Source organism: Oenanthe melanoleuca, chromosome 4, assembly GCF_029582105.1.
Source record: "Oenanthe melanoleuca isolate GR-GAL-2019-014 chromosome 4, OMel1.0, whole genome shotgun sequence".
Classification (NCBI taxonomy): domain Eukaryota; kingdom Metazoa; phylum Chordata; class Aves; order Passeriformes; family Muscicapidae; genus Oenanthe; species Oenanthe melanoleuca.
This window is the reverse complement of record NC_079337.1, coordinates 24,591,583-24,607,084: the sequence shown is the minus strand read 5'-3', so window position 1 is coordinate 24,607,084 and position 15,502 is coordinate 24,591,583. Positions and strand designations below refer to the sequence as shown.

Below are 15,502 nucleotides of genomic sequence, written 5' to 3'. Positions count from 1 at the left end.
GATTGAACACAGCCTTGAGCTCATGAAGTTGCACATTGTTTTTATCCCAACTCAGACACAGATTTTAGACAGGAGAATTAAATCTCAGTTTGCCTCACCTCTCTGTCTGTGGAATGAGTTTTATGCTTAATCACCTTACAAGGCTATCACATGAGTAAAGGCCATAAAGTTCTGTGAGGAAGTCATACATACAGTGTTAAGGGCCTTGGAGATGCCAACACAAGAGAAGTCTGAAGGAAGTTGCCTGAATAGACCCCAGCTTATGAACACCTTTGTACCTGGCATTTCTTCACACAGGATCATCTGACCTAAATCTGTTGCTGCCTGAGTATTAATTAGGGTGGTAACTCTGGGACAGCCCAGGCTGGAGGTGGTAGGTCTTGGCTGTTGGAAACCACAGAAGACCAGCATTTTGGAAAGGCTCTGTGGAGAGAATGGAGATGTTCTTTTCATCTAAAGTGGATTCAGTGAGGAAACAGAGACTTCTGGGGAGGTACCAGGATCAGTCCTAGGAGGTGAAACAGAGAAGTGCTTCACAAGTGTCTTAAAACAACAGTCTTTCTGCAGGAACAGGTCTCCCTCTTCATCACTAACCTTGGCATTGCATGAAAGCACTTTGGAAATGTTGAAAGATGATGAAACAATAGACTAATTACATTAATTTTCTTCCCGATTTCTTGCAAAATAACAGTTGGGCTGAGTTCATCAGCTGTGATTTGAACAAGTGTCTCTCTAGGATTTCAGGGTAACTCACTGTTAAGAAGTCCTGTCTTCTAAATGCTTATAAAACACCTCGAAAATATTACATTTAGAATTAAGAGGGACCAGATCCATACTCAGTACCATTCTTTTTCCACCTTTTTTGTGAATACCATATCGCTCTGTATCCTTCACTGACCAAGAGACTGATTAATTTAATTTGGAAAGTTCAACACTCTCCCACAAACCTAGCAAAATATTTTTAATAATTAGACACAGACTTACAAAGCTGGTTCTTCTAGACAGTTATTAATAGAAATGAATATTTCATATAGGTTGCCTTTGTGTCACATTGACCATTTAGGATGTTGGGTGCCAGATCCTTTTCCAGGCTGCTTTTCTGTGAGTTTTGAGGGCTCATTATTTTGCAGTGACTTAACAACAGATCTCATTAACTCTGTGAAATCAAACTAAAAGCCATTAATTCCATGTAGGTCACTACATGGAACAACAGTCAAATGGTAGCTTTCTGTCATTGGTCAAATTTCATTTGTGCTTAATGATCAACTTCTCACCGTACTGTACAAATATGATTTTGCAATCAAAGATAAGTCTAAAGAAACAATAAAGTTTCTACACCAATTTAAATACAGGAAGATCCAGGACTTTTGGTAATTCATGGAATTTATGTAACTTAAATTTTATTGAATATCATCAAGGCAAACTAATACAAGAGTCACATCTGAAATAACATTTAGGTGGTCTGACAACCTTTTCATGACACTATATAATAAGATCCTTATCTCTTTTAGAAGATTTGTTACATCTGGAAAATCCAACTTTTTTTTTTCTTTTTTTTAATACTGCACCATCACATATTGCACATTGCCCAGTGAAGTTGGTGCTGCTTCTCCCTTCCCCCTGCAGAGCTGGCCAGATGTGGATGAATGTGTCCATCAATGGAAAAAAATCACAACAAGACTTAAGAAGTGATTAATTAAAAAAAAAAAAATTGGAAGAAAAGCTGCAATGAAGTCTAACCAATCCATAAACACCCAAGAGCAGCCTGGGTATCAGAAATCAGATAAAAAAAAACAATTTCAGATTCTGCTGGGTTGTGCTGCTCCTTTGTCATGTTCCTGCACACATCAGCCCCCCAGAAAGTGGGGCCCACAGGACCCCCATTCTCTCTCAGTGATATCCTGTTAACCTCTGCCCATGAGCACCAAAGTTTAAAGAAACTTAATTAGCTGGGAAACGTTTTTCTCACTTATCCTTTGCTTCAGTACACTGGAAAGCTGGTATGTAAGCAGGTTTGCAGAACTGCAAAACAAACCTACCACTCATGTTGAAAAATTGTTTTGTTACAAACTCTTTTTTAGGAATGAGCTAAAATGCACAGCGAGGGAATGACTGAATGATGTGATATGTTTTTTGACATGGAGGTGCACCCACCTTGATACATGGTGCTTTGTAATACCAGGAGTCCTTGAGTTTCTTTACTCTTTTGACAACTGTCCTGTTGGGGAGTTCAGCAGTGTTTGATGAAGCTGCATTTCTTTTCAAAAAAATTGGTTGTGAAAGTTGTTTCTTATGCATGCTTCTTCCCTGCATTTTCCCAGTATCAGTTCATAGTTTGCATGTGTTCTGTTGCTTGGCTAAGCACAGAAATACTCTGCTGCCCCTCTTTACAGATACTGCTGTCTCTAGGTATGCTCTTAGGACTGCCTTGCTGCTTGGAACTGGCAGACTGAGGGGTCACTGTAGTTCCCCCATGCTCCTGTGCTGAGTCAGCATTAGCAGTGCAGCTCCTCTTTCCTGAGGACTATGGGATTGAGATCAGAAGGGCAAGGAAAGGCCATTTTATTATGTTTTTTATTTTTTTTTAATTTTATTTTTTATTTTATTTTATTTATTTTATTATGTTATGAGATGACTCTTCAGCAGCAGAAGGGAAGCTTGGAATGACTGCCAAGGTACTACTGCTGACCATAACAAGAAGGTGAAAATGGTTTGATTTGTCATGAAGGTGTAGGAAGCTCCATATTCTTCACCTCTTGCCCTTTAGACATTTCAGAGTGCTCCCTCTATAAATATTTCACATGCTGATATTAAAAAAAAATTAAATAGTCAACAAACAGCAAAAACACCTGCTTCTCCTCTTTTCTTGCTGTTATGGTACAAACAGGCTGCAGTCAGTGTGGTTATCTCAGCTCCTTTCCCAGCACCACTGTCTGCTCTATGTGGCTTTCACAAAGAAGAACGTTGTGCCTTTTGCCATAGCCTTGTGCTTCCAGGGCACAGACTTATCTGCCAAAACTCCTGTGAGTCACCATGTGAGCAGGTCAGGGCAGAATTAATATGTTTCCTCTTTTCCAGCTGGGCCTCAGGCGGGGAGCTGGAGCTGGACCTGTGGGTGCTCTGTCTGGGTGGCCAGCTGGCTCGCTGCTGGGCTAGCCCAGCACACCCACAGCACTCTGTAGTCCAGCACCTCAGAGACCGGTTGAACCAGCTGGGCACTGCGTATACAGATTGCCTGGTGTGTTTGGTTGGGTTTTTTTAAAGCAGAGCAGAGACTTTCCACTCTGTGATTATCCTTTAGGACATGTTGCTATATTCCGTGCTGCACTTCTAAATTTGTTCTGCTCAGTTCTGCGGTGTTGATCCTGGACTGGGGTGTCCAGAGGTGTCAGGAGCCAAGTGTGGGGATGAGTCTCCATAGAAAGCAGCCCTAGCAAAAATTGGCAGTGACCTCCACTGTGAGGAGGAGCTGAGCCTGCTAGAATGCCAGCTGAGGTTGGACTGAAGGCTTGAGGTACCTGCTACTCACTTGGGCTTTTGACAAACAAATACTTCACTCCCTACTGGCAGGTAGGATGGAGACAGCAGAAAGTAGCAATAGGCTTCAGACAATAATATCTGCATTTTCTTCCCATCAGCCAGCTCTCCATCCCTTAATCCTGTGCCTAACCCAAGCATGGGATGTGTTTTGAGTTCTGGATTTCTGTGGCCAGGTTTTGATAGAAGGAGGACCATTCATCATCCCCTTCCTCCCCTCACCACTGGGGAAGAGGAGGTAGAGAATTCAGGAGTAAAGTTCAGCCCAGGAAGAAGAGAAGATGGGGGTGTTTTTAGGATTTAGCTTTTATTTCTCATTATGCTACCATAATTTTATTGGCAATAAAGTCATTTCGCCAAGTTGACTCTGTTTTGACCTTGATGGTAACTGGTGAGTGATCTCTCTGCCTTTACCCAGCCCGAGGAGCCTTGTGATGTATTTTCTCTCCTCTGTCTAGTTGTGGAGAGCACTGATAGAGCAGCTTTAGTGGGTATGCAGCCAGGGTCAACCCACCAACCCCAGTTTGAAAACAAGTTTGAGACAGAAAAATACTACTTTGTATTTTACTCATGGATATATTTTGATCATAGTATGGACAGTAAAATATCAATTTTAGCTTACCAGAGAAGTCACTGCCTGAAGGGAGGAGAATGTAGGACATTTTGAGTCTGAATAGATAAGAAGTTTGTTTCTGATCAGTCTCTTGAGTTGTAAAAGACTGTAATTGTCTGGTCATTCACTGCTACCTTATTTTGAAAATCCCTGCAGATGATTCCCACCAGATAGACTGCTTTGGTAAGCAGTTCATTTCAATACCTCACAAAAGCTAGAGCAGAGAGCAGGGCGAGGACAGAATGAAGCAGAAGTGATTTACTGAGTAAGCAATGTCATCACTCTGCTGCACATCAAGTCTTTGCAAGAGAGAAATTTGTTGGTTGATTTTACCTTACAGAACAAACAAGATTAAGTGGCAGAGGCACAAAAGGCAGTCTTAGTTCTCTGGCTCCAAGACACATTTGCAGGCATGCATTAGATCTTTTTCAGTCTTGGGTGGCATATACTTTTTGGCAAGGTAGTGTTTTGGCATGTAGCACTTCCCATAGACACCTGATCATGCTGTCTGTTTAGGAAATTGAATCAGTTACTTGCAGTTTTCTATCCTTCTTTTCCATAAAGGCTCCCATGGTGAATTATGTGAAAATGTAACTTGATTTCTACTGCTAAAAACAGATTAGTCTGAGTCACACAGTGTAGAACTGTAACTGTGGTCACTTCTAGATAAATGGAACTAGAGGAAGCCACCATCCTGTGGAATTGTGGAGAAGTGTGTGTGTGAATCAGTGTGTGTGTGTGTGTGCTCCAAGGGGAGCTCTGCAGTAGTTGCTAAATGGAAAGACAGGCGGAATTACATCAATGTAATCTCAGAGACAGCAAAAGGACACTGTAATCCCCACCAGGCACAGACTCTGTGGCTCTGTTATCAGTCTAGTTTAGATCCCTGGGTGTCCATACCCAATCACAGTTAGATCATTGTTTGCCTGTTGCTTGAATAAATGTTCTTCTCATTTGCGTTTGTGTTCATGGCACAGAATTCTCCTTGGTTTTAAAACTTTAGTAGCAAACATTTTTTAGAAAAGCAATATGGCTTCTTTATAGAGAAAGACATATTGCTTGCACCTATTTGATTTCATTATTTAGAATTTACTTTTCACCCCCCATTTTAATGTCAGCACTGAGATACTTGCTAATGGGAGAACAAGTGTATCATTAGATATTCTGCCTGATCTTCCTCCACCCAGTTTTGCAAACATCCAAAACACAGGAGCAGGCATCAGCATGCCCTGGCTAGCCTGAGGAGTTCACTGCCTCAGGAAGTGATCAGATCACATCTCTGTCAGGATCTCCTGTCTTGGGAATGAGAAATGCAGCTCCTGAGAAAAAAAAAAAAAAAAAAAGGAGGGGAGCATCTTTTAAACACCAAAGAGAAGACACAGAATGAGCTGTACCTCATTTCAAAACTCCTCCTGCAGGTTTTGGCACTCTGCTGAGTTAAAATGACCGATGAAAGATGTGAGAAAAGTGTGCTGAGAGAGCATTTCTGGGAGGAGGCAACCCTACGTGGAGAGGATGTGATATGAGCTGTGTAGATGCTGAGAGCACTGCACTGTCTCCCCTGCATGCAGGGGTGGGTGAACAGGAGAGGCTGCAGTGGCTCTCTTGCCTGAGCCTGGGAATATGTGCATTGCTTTGGGCAATGCTAATGGGAAACACAGACTCAGCTAAACTTCTTCAGCACACCTGAAAACCACAGCAGGGTGGTTTATAACTTGCACATAGCACAGGAGGACTCATCTGGCAGTAGAGCCAATGAGCAAATACCACTTTGCAAATAGCTGATAATAACAGTAGCTTCATAAGTGCTCACAGTCATCTTGTGAAGTGAAATTTCAGGCATCAGAAGTAATGGTGCAGGAGCCAGGATGCAGCTCTTCTGCATGGGTATGACCTGGCTGTAGAGCCCTATCTGTGATGCCACTGACAGCCCAAAGAGCAGCAGGCACTGTGGCACTCCACTGGGCTGCAGATACTGTGCAGTGGACAGGGGAGAGCAAGCTGCATTGTTCCTTACAGCAGGCAGATTTGACTAGGTGTTTTTGGAAATCTAAATACTCTGTGCATATTATGTATAAGCTAGGTAGCAGTTTTTATGTGCAATAGGCTTACTAGCACCTTCTAATCTGACCATTACCATAAAAGCTGCCATCCAACTCAGCTCTTCAGGCTGCCTTGAAGATTTTAAAACATTTTTACAGAATACTGACTTCACAAGGCAAGGACAAGTAACAGAGAATCTATAACTTCAGAGGAACTGTTCCTTCTTTCACACACTTTGCATAAATGGTAGCTTGTATTACCCACATGTATTTATTACAGTGGCTTTAGGTGACTTGTTTTGCCTGCTGCCATGTAATAGTCATGAAAGACAATGAGGCAGAGTAGGAACCAGGTTAGATCATGGTCAGAAAGTTAGAGGAGAGATAAGATGGAGCTGGGTAGAGCAATGAGGACTTATGATGTAGGCATAAAGTAAGATACACTCAACCTCAAAATAGATTGTATCTGTCTTTGCTCGATTTCTTTTTGAAAGCTCCTTTCACTCAGTATTCATCACAACTTATGTGGGGCCACCAAGCTACAGTGGTAGACAATGGGCAGGCATGTTCTTGCATTAAAACAGTGAGACAAAACTCCTTCTGCAGAGTTCCTTGCTGGTGAGACAAAAGTCTTTGTTTCTGATGTGAGCTGGATGTCAGGCTATCCCCTCTGTATACAGATCTCTTGAAGTTTCTCATTTAAACACACTGTTACCTTGCATCTCACTTAGATGAGGTAAAGGTGAATTTGCTATTTCCAGCTTGATTTAGCTACTTGTTTCCTCTGTAAGCAATGACCTGTTAAGGGATGAAGTCAAGCATGTGCACCAAAGCACTGGCTCTGACTGAGAATCCTCATCAAAATCTGTGTGCCCTACCTGGGTATGGCTGTGCTCAGAGCTCCTGTGGATGTAACAAATACAGGGAGAAATGAGAGAAAACTGAAGAAATCAAAAAAGTGAATTGTTCCTAATTATGTTGCTAGTACAGCATTTTATCAACTCATTTCTTGTAGTTTCCCAGCCATCAGCATTGAAACTCTGCATGTTGTTTTGAGCTAAAATAGATATTTCCCTGTTCCTGAAAACTGAAGCATCATTCCTGTGGTAATGAAATAAAAAACACTGATGTTACCATTCCAGACTTTCACCAGGGGATGTGGCTGCAGTCCAGTTTACAGGTCTGACTTCAGAGTAGCTTCCTAGAAGCCAGCAGAGTTTCTCCAACTTTCAAGCTGTCTCAAGCTTATTATTTCAGCACAGTTATGGCCTTTTTCTCATAGTGATTTGAAGTGATAGCATGTAGATTTAAAATGTCCACTGACCTTTCCTAATTTTCTCTTTTTGTTTTAAAGTATATTCGGTGCTGTTCGAACTGGTGCTTATATGCTGTACATTTTGATGACCAAAGGCCTGAAACAGTCAGTGTGTGACCAGAGTTTTTACATTGGACCTGTCAGCAAATTCTGGGCATATGCATTTGTGCTAAGCAAAGCACCTGAACTAGGTGAGTACCCTCTCTCTCTTTCTCTTATATGCATTTGTGTATTTTTAAAGAAATGCCCATGCAGGAAGCACAAGAAGGGTCTCATCGCTGTCAAAATCCCATTTCAGTCTCAGAAAAACTGAGTAAGCATAACCAACCCCAAACTACATGTTTTATCTCTAGAGGTCAATTCCAGCTTGGCTAAAGTTAGATCAATGTGAAGCTGAATAAGACCTTTCTCAGCCCAGGAATAGACTGCAGTGATTATACACAGCAGGGCAGTCAAGAAGTAAAAGCAATCTGGTCCATACCTCTTCCTGAACTACTTGTAGGCAAATTGGAGTGGCATAATGAGCAGTCACACACCCCATGGCTACAGAAGTGGGAGGTGGGCTATGGCAGCTGTGTCAGCAACAAGCTTTGAGTCAGGCTCTGCCTCCATTCTGCAGCTTTCATTTTTTAATACACATCTAAGTGTACAATTACGAACAGTAAGGTGCTTCCTCCCTAGACTATGAAAGCTGTGGCTGTCTGTTTCCTCCAAGTAGGAACCAATTTCCCATAATATCCCTAGCTTTTCCAGTCCTGATTTTTATAAACTTATATCTCTCCAGGATACTTAGGGATGTATATGTGAAAGCCAACTTGAAAGTCAGTTTTCATGTGTTCTCAACTGTGGCTTATTAGTGCAAGAAAGTATTGTTTTAAAGGAAAGGAGCAGCCCTCCAGTGTTCATTTTGAAGGATGCCCTTATTAAACCCCAGAGGACTGCAGCTGTCACTGTGTTCAGGTGTACAGCAAAAATAAGACTTTACTTTTAGCAGGTAATTTGATTCAGCAAATTAGATGACAGCAATTCATCAGCACTAAAACTAGAATGAGACAGACACCAGTTGTCCTCCTGTGTCAGAATCCCTTGGTTTCCTGCTGCTTAAATTGTCACAAACCCACAGAAATTTAGTTGTTAAAAATGGGGAGCATCAGATAGAACTGCACAGCAACAATAAATTGAACATAAGATTACTTGTTAAAATGTGAGTCAACATCTTGCAGTTAATGAAGTAAACAGCAGTGTTATGGTCTATTATAGACCTTGTGAAGACAGTGCAGTTTTGCTGCCATCCATGACTAATATTCTTGACTTAGATTTCCTAGGTTACTTATACATCAAACTAAGTCCCCATGTTCAAATTTCAGGGATCCTTTTGGAAACACTGTGTGTATAACAGTGGAAAACAAGTTGCATACATATATGTCCATATATCTAATTCAGATGCTCATTGCAATCATGAGAAGCAGATGAAAAAAAGAAAAAGCAAGAAAGAGGAATAATATTTACTTTTCTACAATAGTAAGATGGACTTGCAGAAAAGGGATGTGTGTTTCAACATAACCCAAATTTCTTTCTGGAAACATCTCTTTCAGTATGGTAGGTTGCATATGCAACAGCTTTTTTGTATATTACCTCAAAAGGCTTTACTGATTTTTAAATAGGTTCAGTTTGCACATAGACATTTGAATCGGAGGACACTGTCCTCTAGGTTTTCTGTTGTCAGGCTGTGTTTCTCTTGCAGTCACAGTATATAATGGGCAGCCTCATGGTTAGGGACAATACATGTACATCCACCTACCTCACCCCAGACTTTTGTGGATAATATTTGCAGCAAAGGGCTACCAAGTAAACCTATGGAGTTTTCAGACAGAGTTATCCATACAGGAAAATATGGATGCATTGCTTTGCTAAAGATTGCATAGAGATTAGGTGCCAAACTGGCTCTCAGATGGGTTCTCAGGTCTAGAGTTGAGGTGAATTTCATGCTCTAAATAGTGTAAACTCCAGCAAGAGCAAAGAGAGGAGAGCACTGCGTTAATTATGGAATTGCTTGATACGTTTCTCATTTCCTCCCCTCTTCTTTTCTTGTGCTTTGTTTTTATTGCAGGTGACACAATATTCATTATCCTTAGGAAGCAGAAGCTCATCTTCTTGCACTGGTACCATCACATTACCGTGTTACTGTACTCTTGGTACTCCTACAAGGACATGGTGGCCGGCGGTGGCTGGTTCATGACCATGAACTACGGGGTGCACGCCGTCATGTACTCCTACTATGCCCTGCGGGCTGCTGGCTTCAGGGTGTCCCGCAAGTTTGCCATGTTCATCACCCTGTCGCAGATCACTCAGATGCTGATCGGTTGCGTCATCAATTACCTGGTCTTCTCCTGGATGCAGCAGGGCCAGTGCCATTCCCACGTGCAGAACATCATCTGGTCCTCCCTCATGTACCTCAGCTACTTTGTGCTCTTCTGCCATTTTTTCTTTGAGGCCTATATCGGCAAAACCAGAAAAGAAAGAAAGGTTGACTAGTGAGAGAAACGAGAAGCCATAGCTCAGGGTCATCAAGAAAAACAAAACTATAAGAAAAAAAAAAAAGGCACAAGGAAACACATATATGTATGGTGCAGCTAAAACCTGGCAGCTTAGGGAAAGTTAGCATGGTTTAACCCAGTAAGTTTATGATCCTATCATGGTGAGGACTCACTGAATTCTACTCTATCTCAAAGGACTGCTGATGAAAGACAACTTCCTTCTTGTACCTCTCTGCTCTAGAAAAGAAGGAGAAAGGAAGAGAAAAATCAAGAAAAAAGAAAAAAGAGAGGAGAAATTGAATAATGTTAAGGGGGGAGAAAAAAGTGCATTAAATAGGCAGTGTGTTTCCCCAAGGTGGAGGAGAGACTTTTATTTAAAAAAAGAAAAAAGGTTTCTAAATCCTTTCTAATAATTCCTCTGCCTTAAAGGAAAAAAATAAGCAGAGGTGACAAAAAAAAATATCTGTCTATAATAACAACAAGATTGCAGAATTAAAATCTTTTCCATAGAAGGTTGATACCTTTAGCCAAAATGAAGCCCAAAAAGATGTTTCCTGCAGGGAAACTGGCTGAGCTCCACACTGTGGTTATGTATGGAAAAGACACGAGATTGATTTCTCTGCTATGTACTCTGCCAGGAGAGCAGATCTAGGACATAGAGTGACCTCCCTCAGAAGGCAGAAAGGAGAAGTATTTTTACAAGAGTTTAATGTGAAAAGATGCATTGTTGCAATACATATCTCAGAGAGTGCATTTTCCAAATGCATTTTTCAGTTAAAGGCAAGGAATTTCTGAAGCAGGATAAGTCATAGAGGGTTAAATCAATCAATATTTGCTAAATTACCAGGGGCTAATAGTGGAGGGATGTTCAGGAAGGAGAGGGAGACAACTCCCCTCACGAGATTTTTAGGAATTATCCATTACTCTTAATTTAGCCCGCAGCAGCACTGAATTAAACGGGGAAATCGGGAGAAATCGCAGTTAGCGAGAAGAGAGTGATTTATCTGCCCACTGTTTTCAGAACAGAGCCCTGTGGTACAATCTGGATTCTGTGTTTTGCAGATACAAGGATGCCTGCCTGAGCTGGGAGAGGTGGCAGGACTGTGTGACATTGGGTATCACTGTGCTTCTGCATCTGCCTCCTGGGCAGTGCAAAGATGTTCAAAGTGCCCTCCTCTGGTCATGTGGAGATACTACTACAAAACATACTTGGAATAGGTTTTTCTTGAGATTTGTGTAGAAAAAATTAGTCTAAATGAAGTAATTTTGCTGCAACAGCTTGACTCTAAAGTCCAGAGAGAGTTATCTTTCATTAAATAAATACATTTCTGCAGAATCTGTACTGTAACATCAGACTGACCGCTTAGGAAGACACTCTTCCTTCTCTGAAGTCAGCTACAGATACAAGGAGAAATGTATTTCACTCTGAACCTTAGAGAGTGAGTTGAGAACAGCCATATTCTTTCAAAGACAAGTAGGTTGCATTATCTGTGATATTCCAGTCCTTACAAAGCCAAATAAAATGTGTAAAAGTTCTAGTATTTCAAAGACGCAAGTATGTAAACTTGATGTTAAATGTGTTAATGTAGTATTCTAAATTGTAACAGCTAGGTAGTTTAACTAAACAATTAGAAGAACTAGATCAACAAAATAGGGACTGCTGTTCTGCATAGAATATACACACACACCTATAACTACACCATATACACATTCTGTGAATTGTCAACAAGAAAAAACAGCCCAGTGGCAGAGAATCACATTTCCTGGCTAATGCAAAAGATTGTCATTATCTTTCTTGCTTTAATTTGAGATTGTACAGTACAAAAGGGTTTTTTTTTTTTTTAATTATGATTTTTAGCTTTATTTGTGCTGTCATTCATGAAACAGAGCTGCTTTAGTATCCTGTTTAAAGATGACAAGGGCTTTCGGTGTCTCATTATATACAAAAGAAAAACAAATAAAGTTACATTCCATATTATGTGAATGGTCTTACAAATCAAAGGCCTTTTCAGGCTCAAATCGTAATTATAACAAGCAGAAAATGAGTTTACATTTGTGTTATTTAAGTTATTGATGTGCTGACATTTTATAGTACAAAGCATAGCAAAATGTGATATGCAGTAATGAAGCTATGATATTCATTAATAGGACTTCTGTATACGTGGAAATATTAGACAAAACCAATTAAATGTGTAAACCATTTTGTTATACAGCTTGGGAGTAGATAATTATAATGCTGAATAAGCCTTTTTCCTCATGTTTAATTTTGCCCTGGCTAAAAAGCAGGTTAAGAAGACTGTTAAAGAGTGGAAAAGGCAAAATTAAAGTTAACTACTATTAGGTGATAAAGCATTAGTAGAAGCCCACCATTGTGCCATTTAGAGCCTCAGTCTTGTGTGTCTTAAGTCACTCAGACAGAGCAAGAGGGGCTGGAAATAGTCCAGTGTCTGGAGCTGGAGGTGAAGCTGGAGCAGAAATCTTGGACTCTCTGAAGTCAGTGGAGGCTTTGCTGTGCTTTGAGCAGAGCCAGTGTGCCTGACTGCCTTTATCTGAGCAGAGGGGAAGGAGCCCTGCACATCTCCTGCAAATTTGAGGCGTATGACTCAAAATCTGTATTGATGGCAAGTGACATCACAGCGTGGCAAGGACTTGTCACCCAATTTTAACACGAGCATGAAACAGGGTGGGATGCAAACAACATCTACCCTGTTTCATACTCAGTTTCCCTTAATTGCATAGGATTAAAGCCCCACATTTCTAGGTTCTGGATTGCAATGCTGGCAACACCAACACTCATTTCAGCAGAGCAAGAAATTCACCTGCTCTTTCCCCATCTCCCAGCCCTCCTGGGTACCTCTGTACCATTCCCAGCAGCTGCTCCTCACCATGCCCTCTGCCCTCCCAGCCAAGGCTGGGTGTGGGAGAGGCAGCTTCCCTGCTGCCTGGCAGGCAGCTCCAGTGCAGTGCCCAGCCCGAGTGACCTCCTCAGCAGGCAGTGCAATGTGCCCCTGGTGTGCAGGGGACCGGGCTGCAGACAGGCACACTTGTAGGGATGTGGCAACAGGATCAGACATGTAAGGCACAGTGACAAATTAGGGAACAGTTATTGTCACGCTGGGAACTGGGTGCGGCACTGCCATTTGCTTCAGGAAATTATAACATCACACACATTTACACACGTCCTATGGCTCTGCTGTACCATTGGGCTTTTCCTCTGAGGTTTTTCCACTGGACCCAAATGAGGTAGCTGGCATTAAAACATTTGACAAACATGAAAAACAGCTGACACTGTTTTTCTTACTTTTCTTCCTCGGAAACATACATGCATTGTATTTCGACACCACACTTAATCCACTTGCATATACCTGAACACTGAAGTAGTCAATCCTAACATCATGACACCTCAACAGTACTCCTGCTGTTCCAACCTTTGAGCCACAAAATGCACAGAGTTAATTGGGTCCTACTTATTTCCCCTGGCTTGAGTCTTGGAGTAATATTTTCAGATTTTTCTGTCCAGTACCAGAACTCTTTTTCCCCATAATTATTTTAAAGAAATCTGCTATTCTATTGCATTCACACACGCCATGGGGAACTCAAACTTTATATAAGGATCATAGGACCTGTGGCAGCCATGAGAGATGCCAGAAATGCTGTTATGGGATCCACTGTTAAAGTCAGGAAAGTTCCACTGATGATTAGGTCACTCTGCCAGGGTCAAAGTCTGTGTTTTGTGTTTTGATGCATTAATCCAATGTACTGAAATAAAACCAGAAAGGTCAGTATGGATTTATGCTTACCCAGCTGCCAGCAGAATTTGGCTCTTCCTTAGCACTACTTCTGTGTAGTGAATATTTTAAGGAAAATATTTTAAACTAGTTAGTGAAAAAACAAAAGCTTGGGTAATTCTGCAGCCTCTTTAAACTGTGCCTGTCCCGAGAAGGAAACCCATTGTTCTTACAGACCTTCTGTAACTCAGAGTCACAAGTTATTTATGTCTGGGCTCGCTGATGACTCCAAAAGAGACCTCTCACCAGCATCTCCCAGTTTTACTTGCAAGATAAGGGCCAAAGTGTGCAAAAGGAGTCACTCAAAAGAGTCAGGCAAGGTAGCAGGAATAAAATATTGGCCACAAGTTTGCAGGAGAGACACAGAAGGGAGATCTATTTCTATCCCAGGACAAAGTTTCCAGGCTGAGCACTCACTCCTTTCCAAAATGAGGAAAGGCAATGTGGAAGGAGGGTGGGCTGCACAGTGCCAGGTGCTCAGGATGGGGTGGCTGGTGGAATAAAGCTTCCATGTCGGGGTCCCTCCTGCAGAAGTTAATTAGGCAGTTGCTCACTGAGTGCAAAAGTGGGTCTGTGTATTTGTTTGGAGGAACATTCATAGTCTGATAACTTTTTCAAGCCTTGGGCAGGTTTTTTTTTTCTCCTGAAAGCAAAAACTTGGGACATTTTAGTTGAAAACAATGGTACCTCAGAGTTCAGGCAACATTCAGGTGGTTTCAGGCAACAAAGAGAATATGAGAGCAATTATTGTGACCATAAAACAGTAGCCTTTGTAAGCAGTGCCAGATAAAATTCTGTAGTACTGTAATATCTCTAATAGTCATAGCCAATCCTGTACTTCAAACCAGAAGTATAACATCTTTGTATAGAAACCATAAATACAGACATAAAGTAATAAAGATGGCTTTGATCAAGGGGGAAATCAAAAACAATTTCAGACCATAGTGCATAAGTTCAGGACTTGTTCCAATGCCTGCTGAAAGTGAGATTGTTGGTGAGATGTCCAGTGACTTCAAGTAGCTTTGCTTCAGCCCACTGGAGCCCAGATGCAGAGGGTGATGTAAGACCCAAATTCCCTTTTTGCTTAGTGGTGACATGAACCATCTGGGGCATTACTCAGCTCTGACGTGTGTCTTCAGTCATATTTTCCATTCTAGCATCAATGAGCCCCCTACAAGGAAAGAATTGTAACACAGAACTGTCAGTGGGTTTCCAGTGTTTTATTTCAATACATTTTCCATTCCATTTATTTTATTAAAAGCAAGCTAGAGGACAAGCCTCTGATCCTGCAATCATGAATGCTCCATTGCAGCCTGTGCACCATACACAGGCTTTTGCTTACAGGGGTAAAGGCAGGACCAGGGTCTTGTTACTGACTTAATTTCTAGCAGAGCAAACACCACAGGGTAGGATTTGATTTCTTAAATTAAATCAACTGTACCAACACAAATAAGATTGAATCTGCACATTAACTTGACAGCTAAGGGGAACCAGGGCCCCTCCCAAGACATCATAATGTAAAATGGTGTATGAAGAGAGGTTAGAGTGTATTTCCCAAGGGATATAAAATAATGCTTCCCTGAAACAGTGACCTTCCTGAGAAATCTCCCTTCTGTCCAGTCCTAGACAGCTTCAAACAGGCCTGTCTGCTGAAAAAATGCAGCTCTGAT

At 41.4% G+C, this 15,502-nt stretch overlaps 1 protein-coding gene across 1 annotated transcript in view; it reads left to right on the top strand.

The window, feature by feature from the left end:
- The window catches only part of ELOVL6 (ELOVL fatty acid elongase 6), a 73,615-nt gene extending 61,359 nt beyond the window's left edge, over nt 1-12,256 (top strand). Inside the window, exons 3-4 of the mRNA XM_056489201.1 lie at nt 7,547-7,698; nt 9,618-12,256. Of these exons, the coding sequence (XP_056345176.1) occupies nt 7,547-7,698; nt 9,618-10,042 (577 nt within the window). The 3' untranslated portion in view covers nt 10,043-12,256. The remainder of the gene's footprint in view (nt 1-7,546; nt 7,699-9,617) is intronic.
- The last annotated feature ends 3,246 nt before the right edge of the window (nt 12,257-15,502 follow it).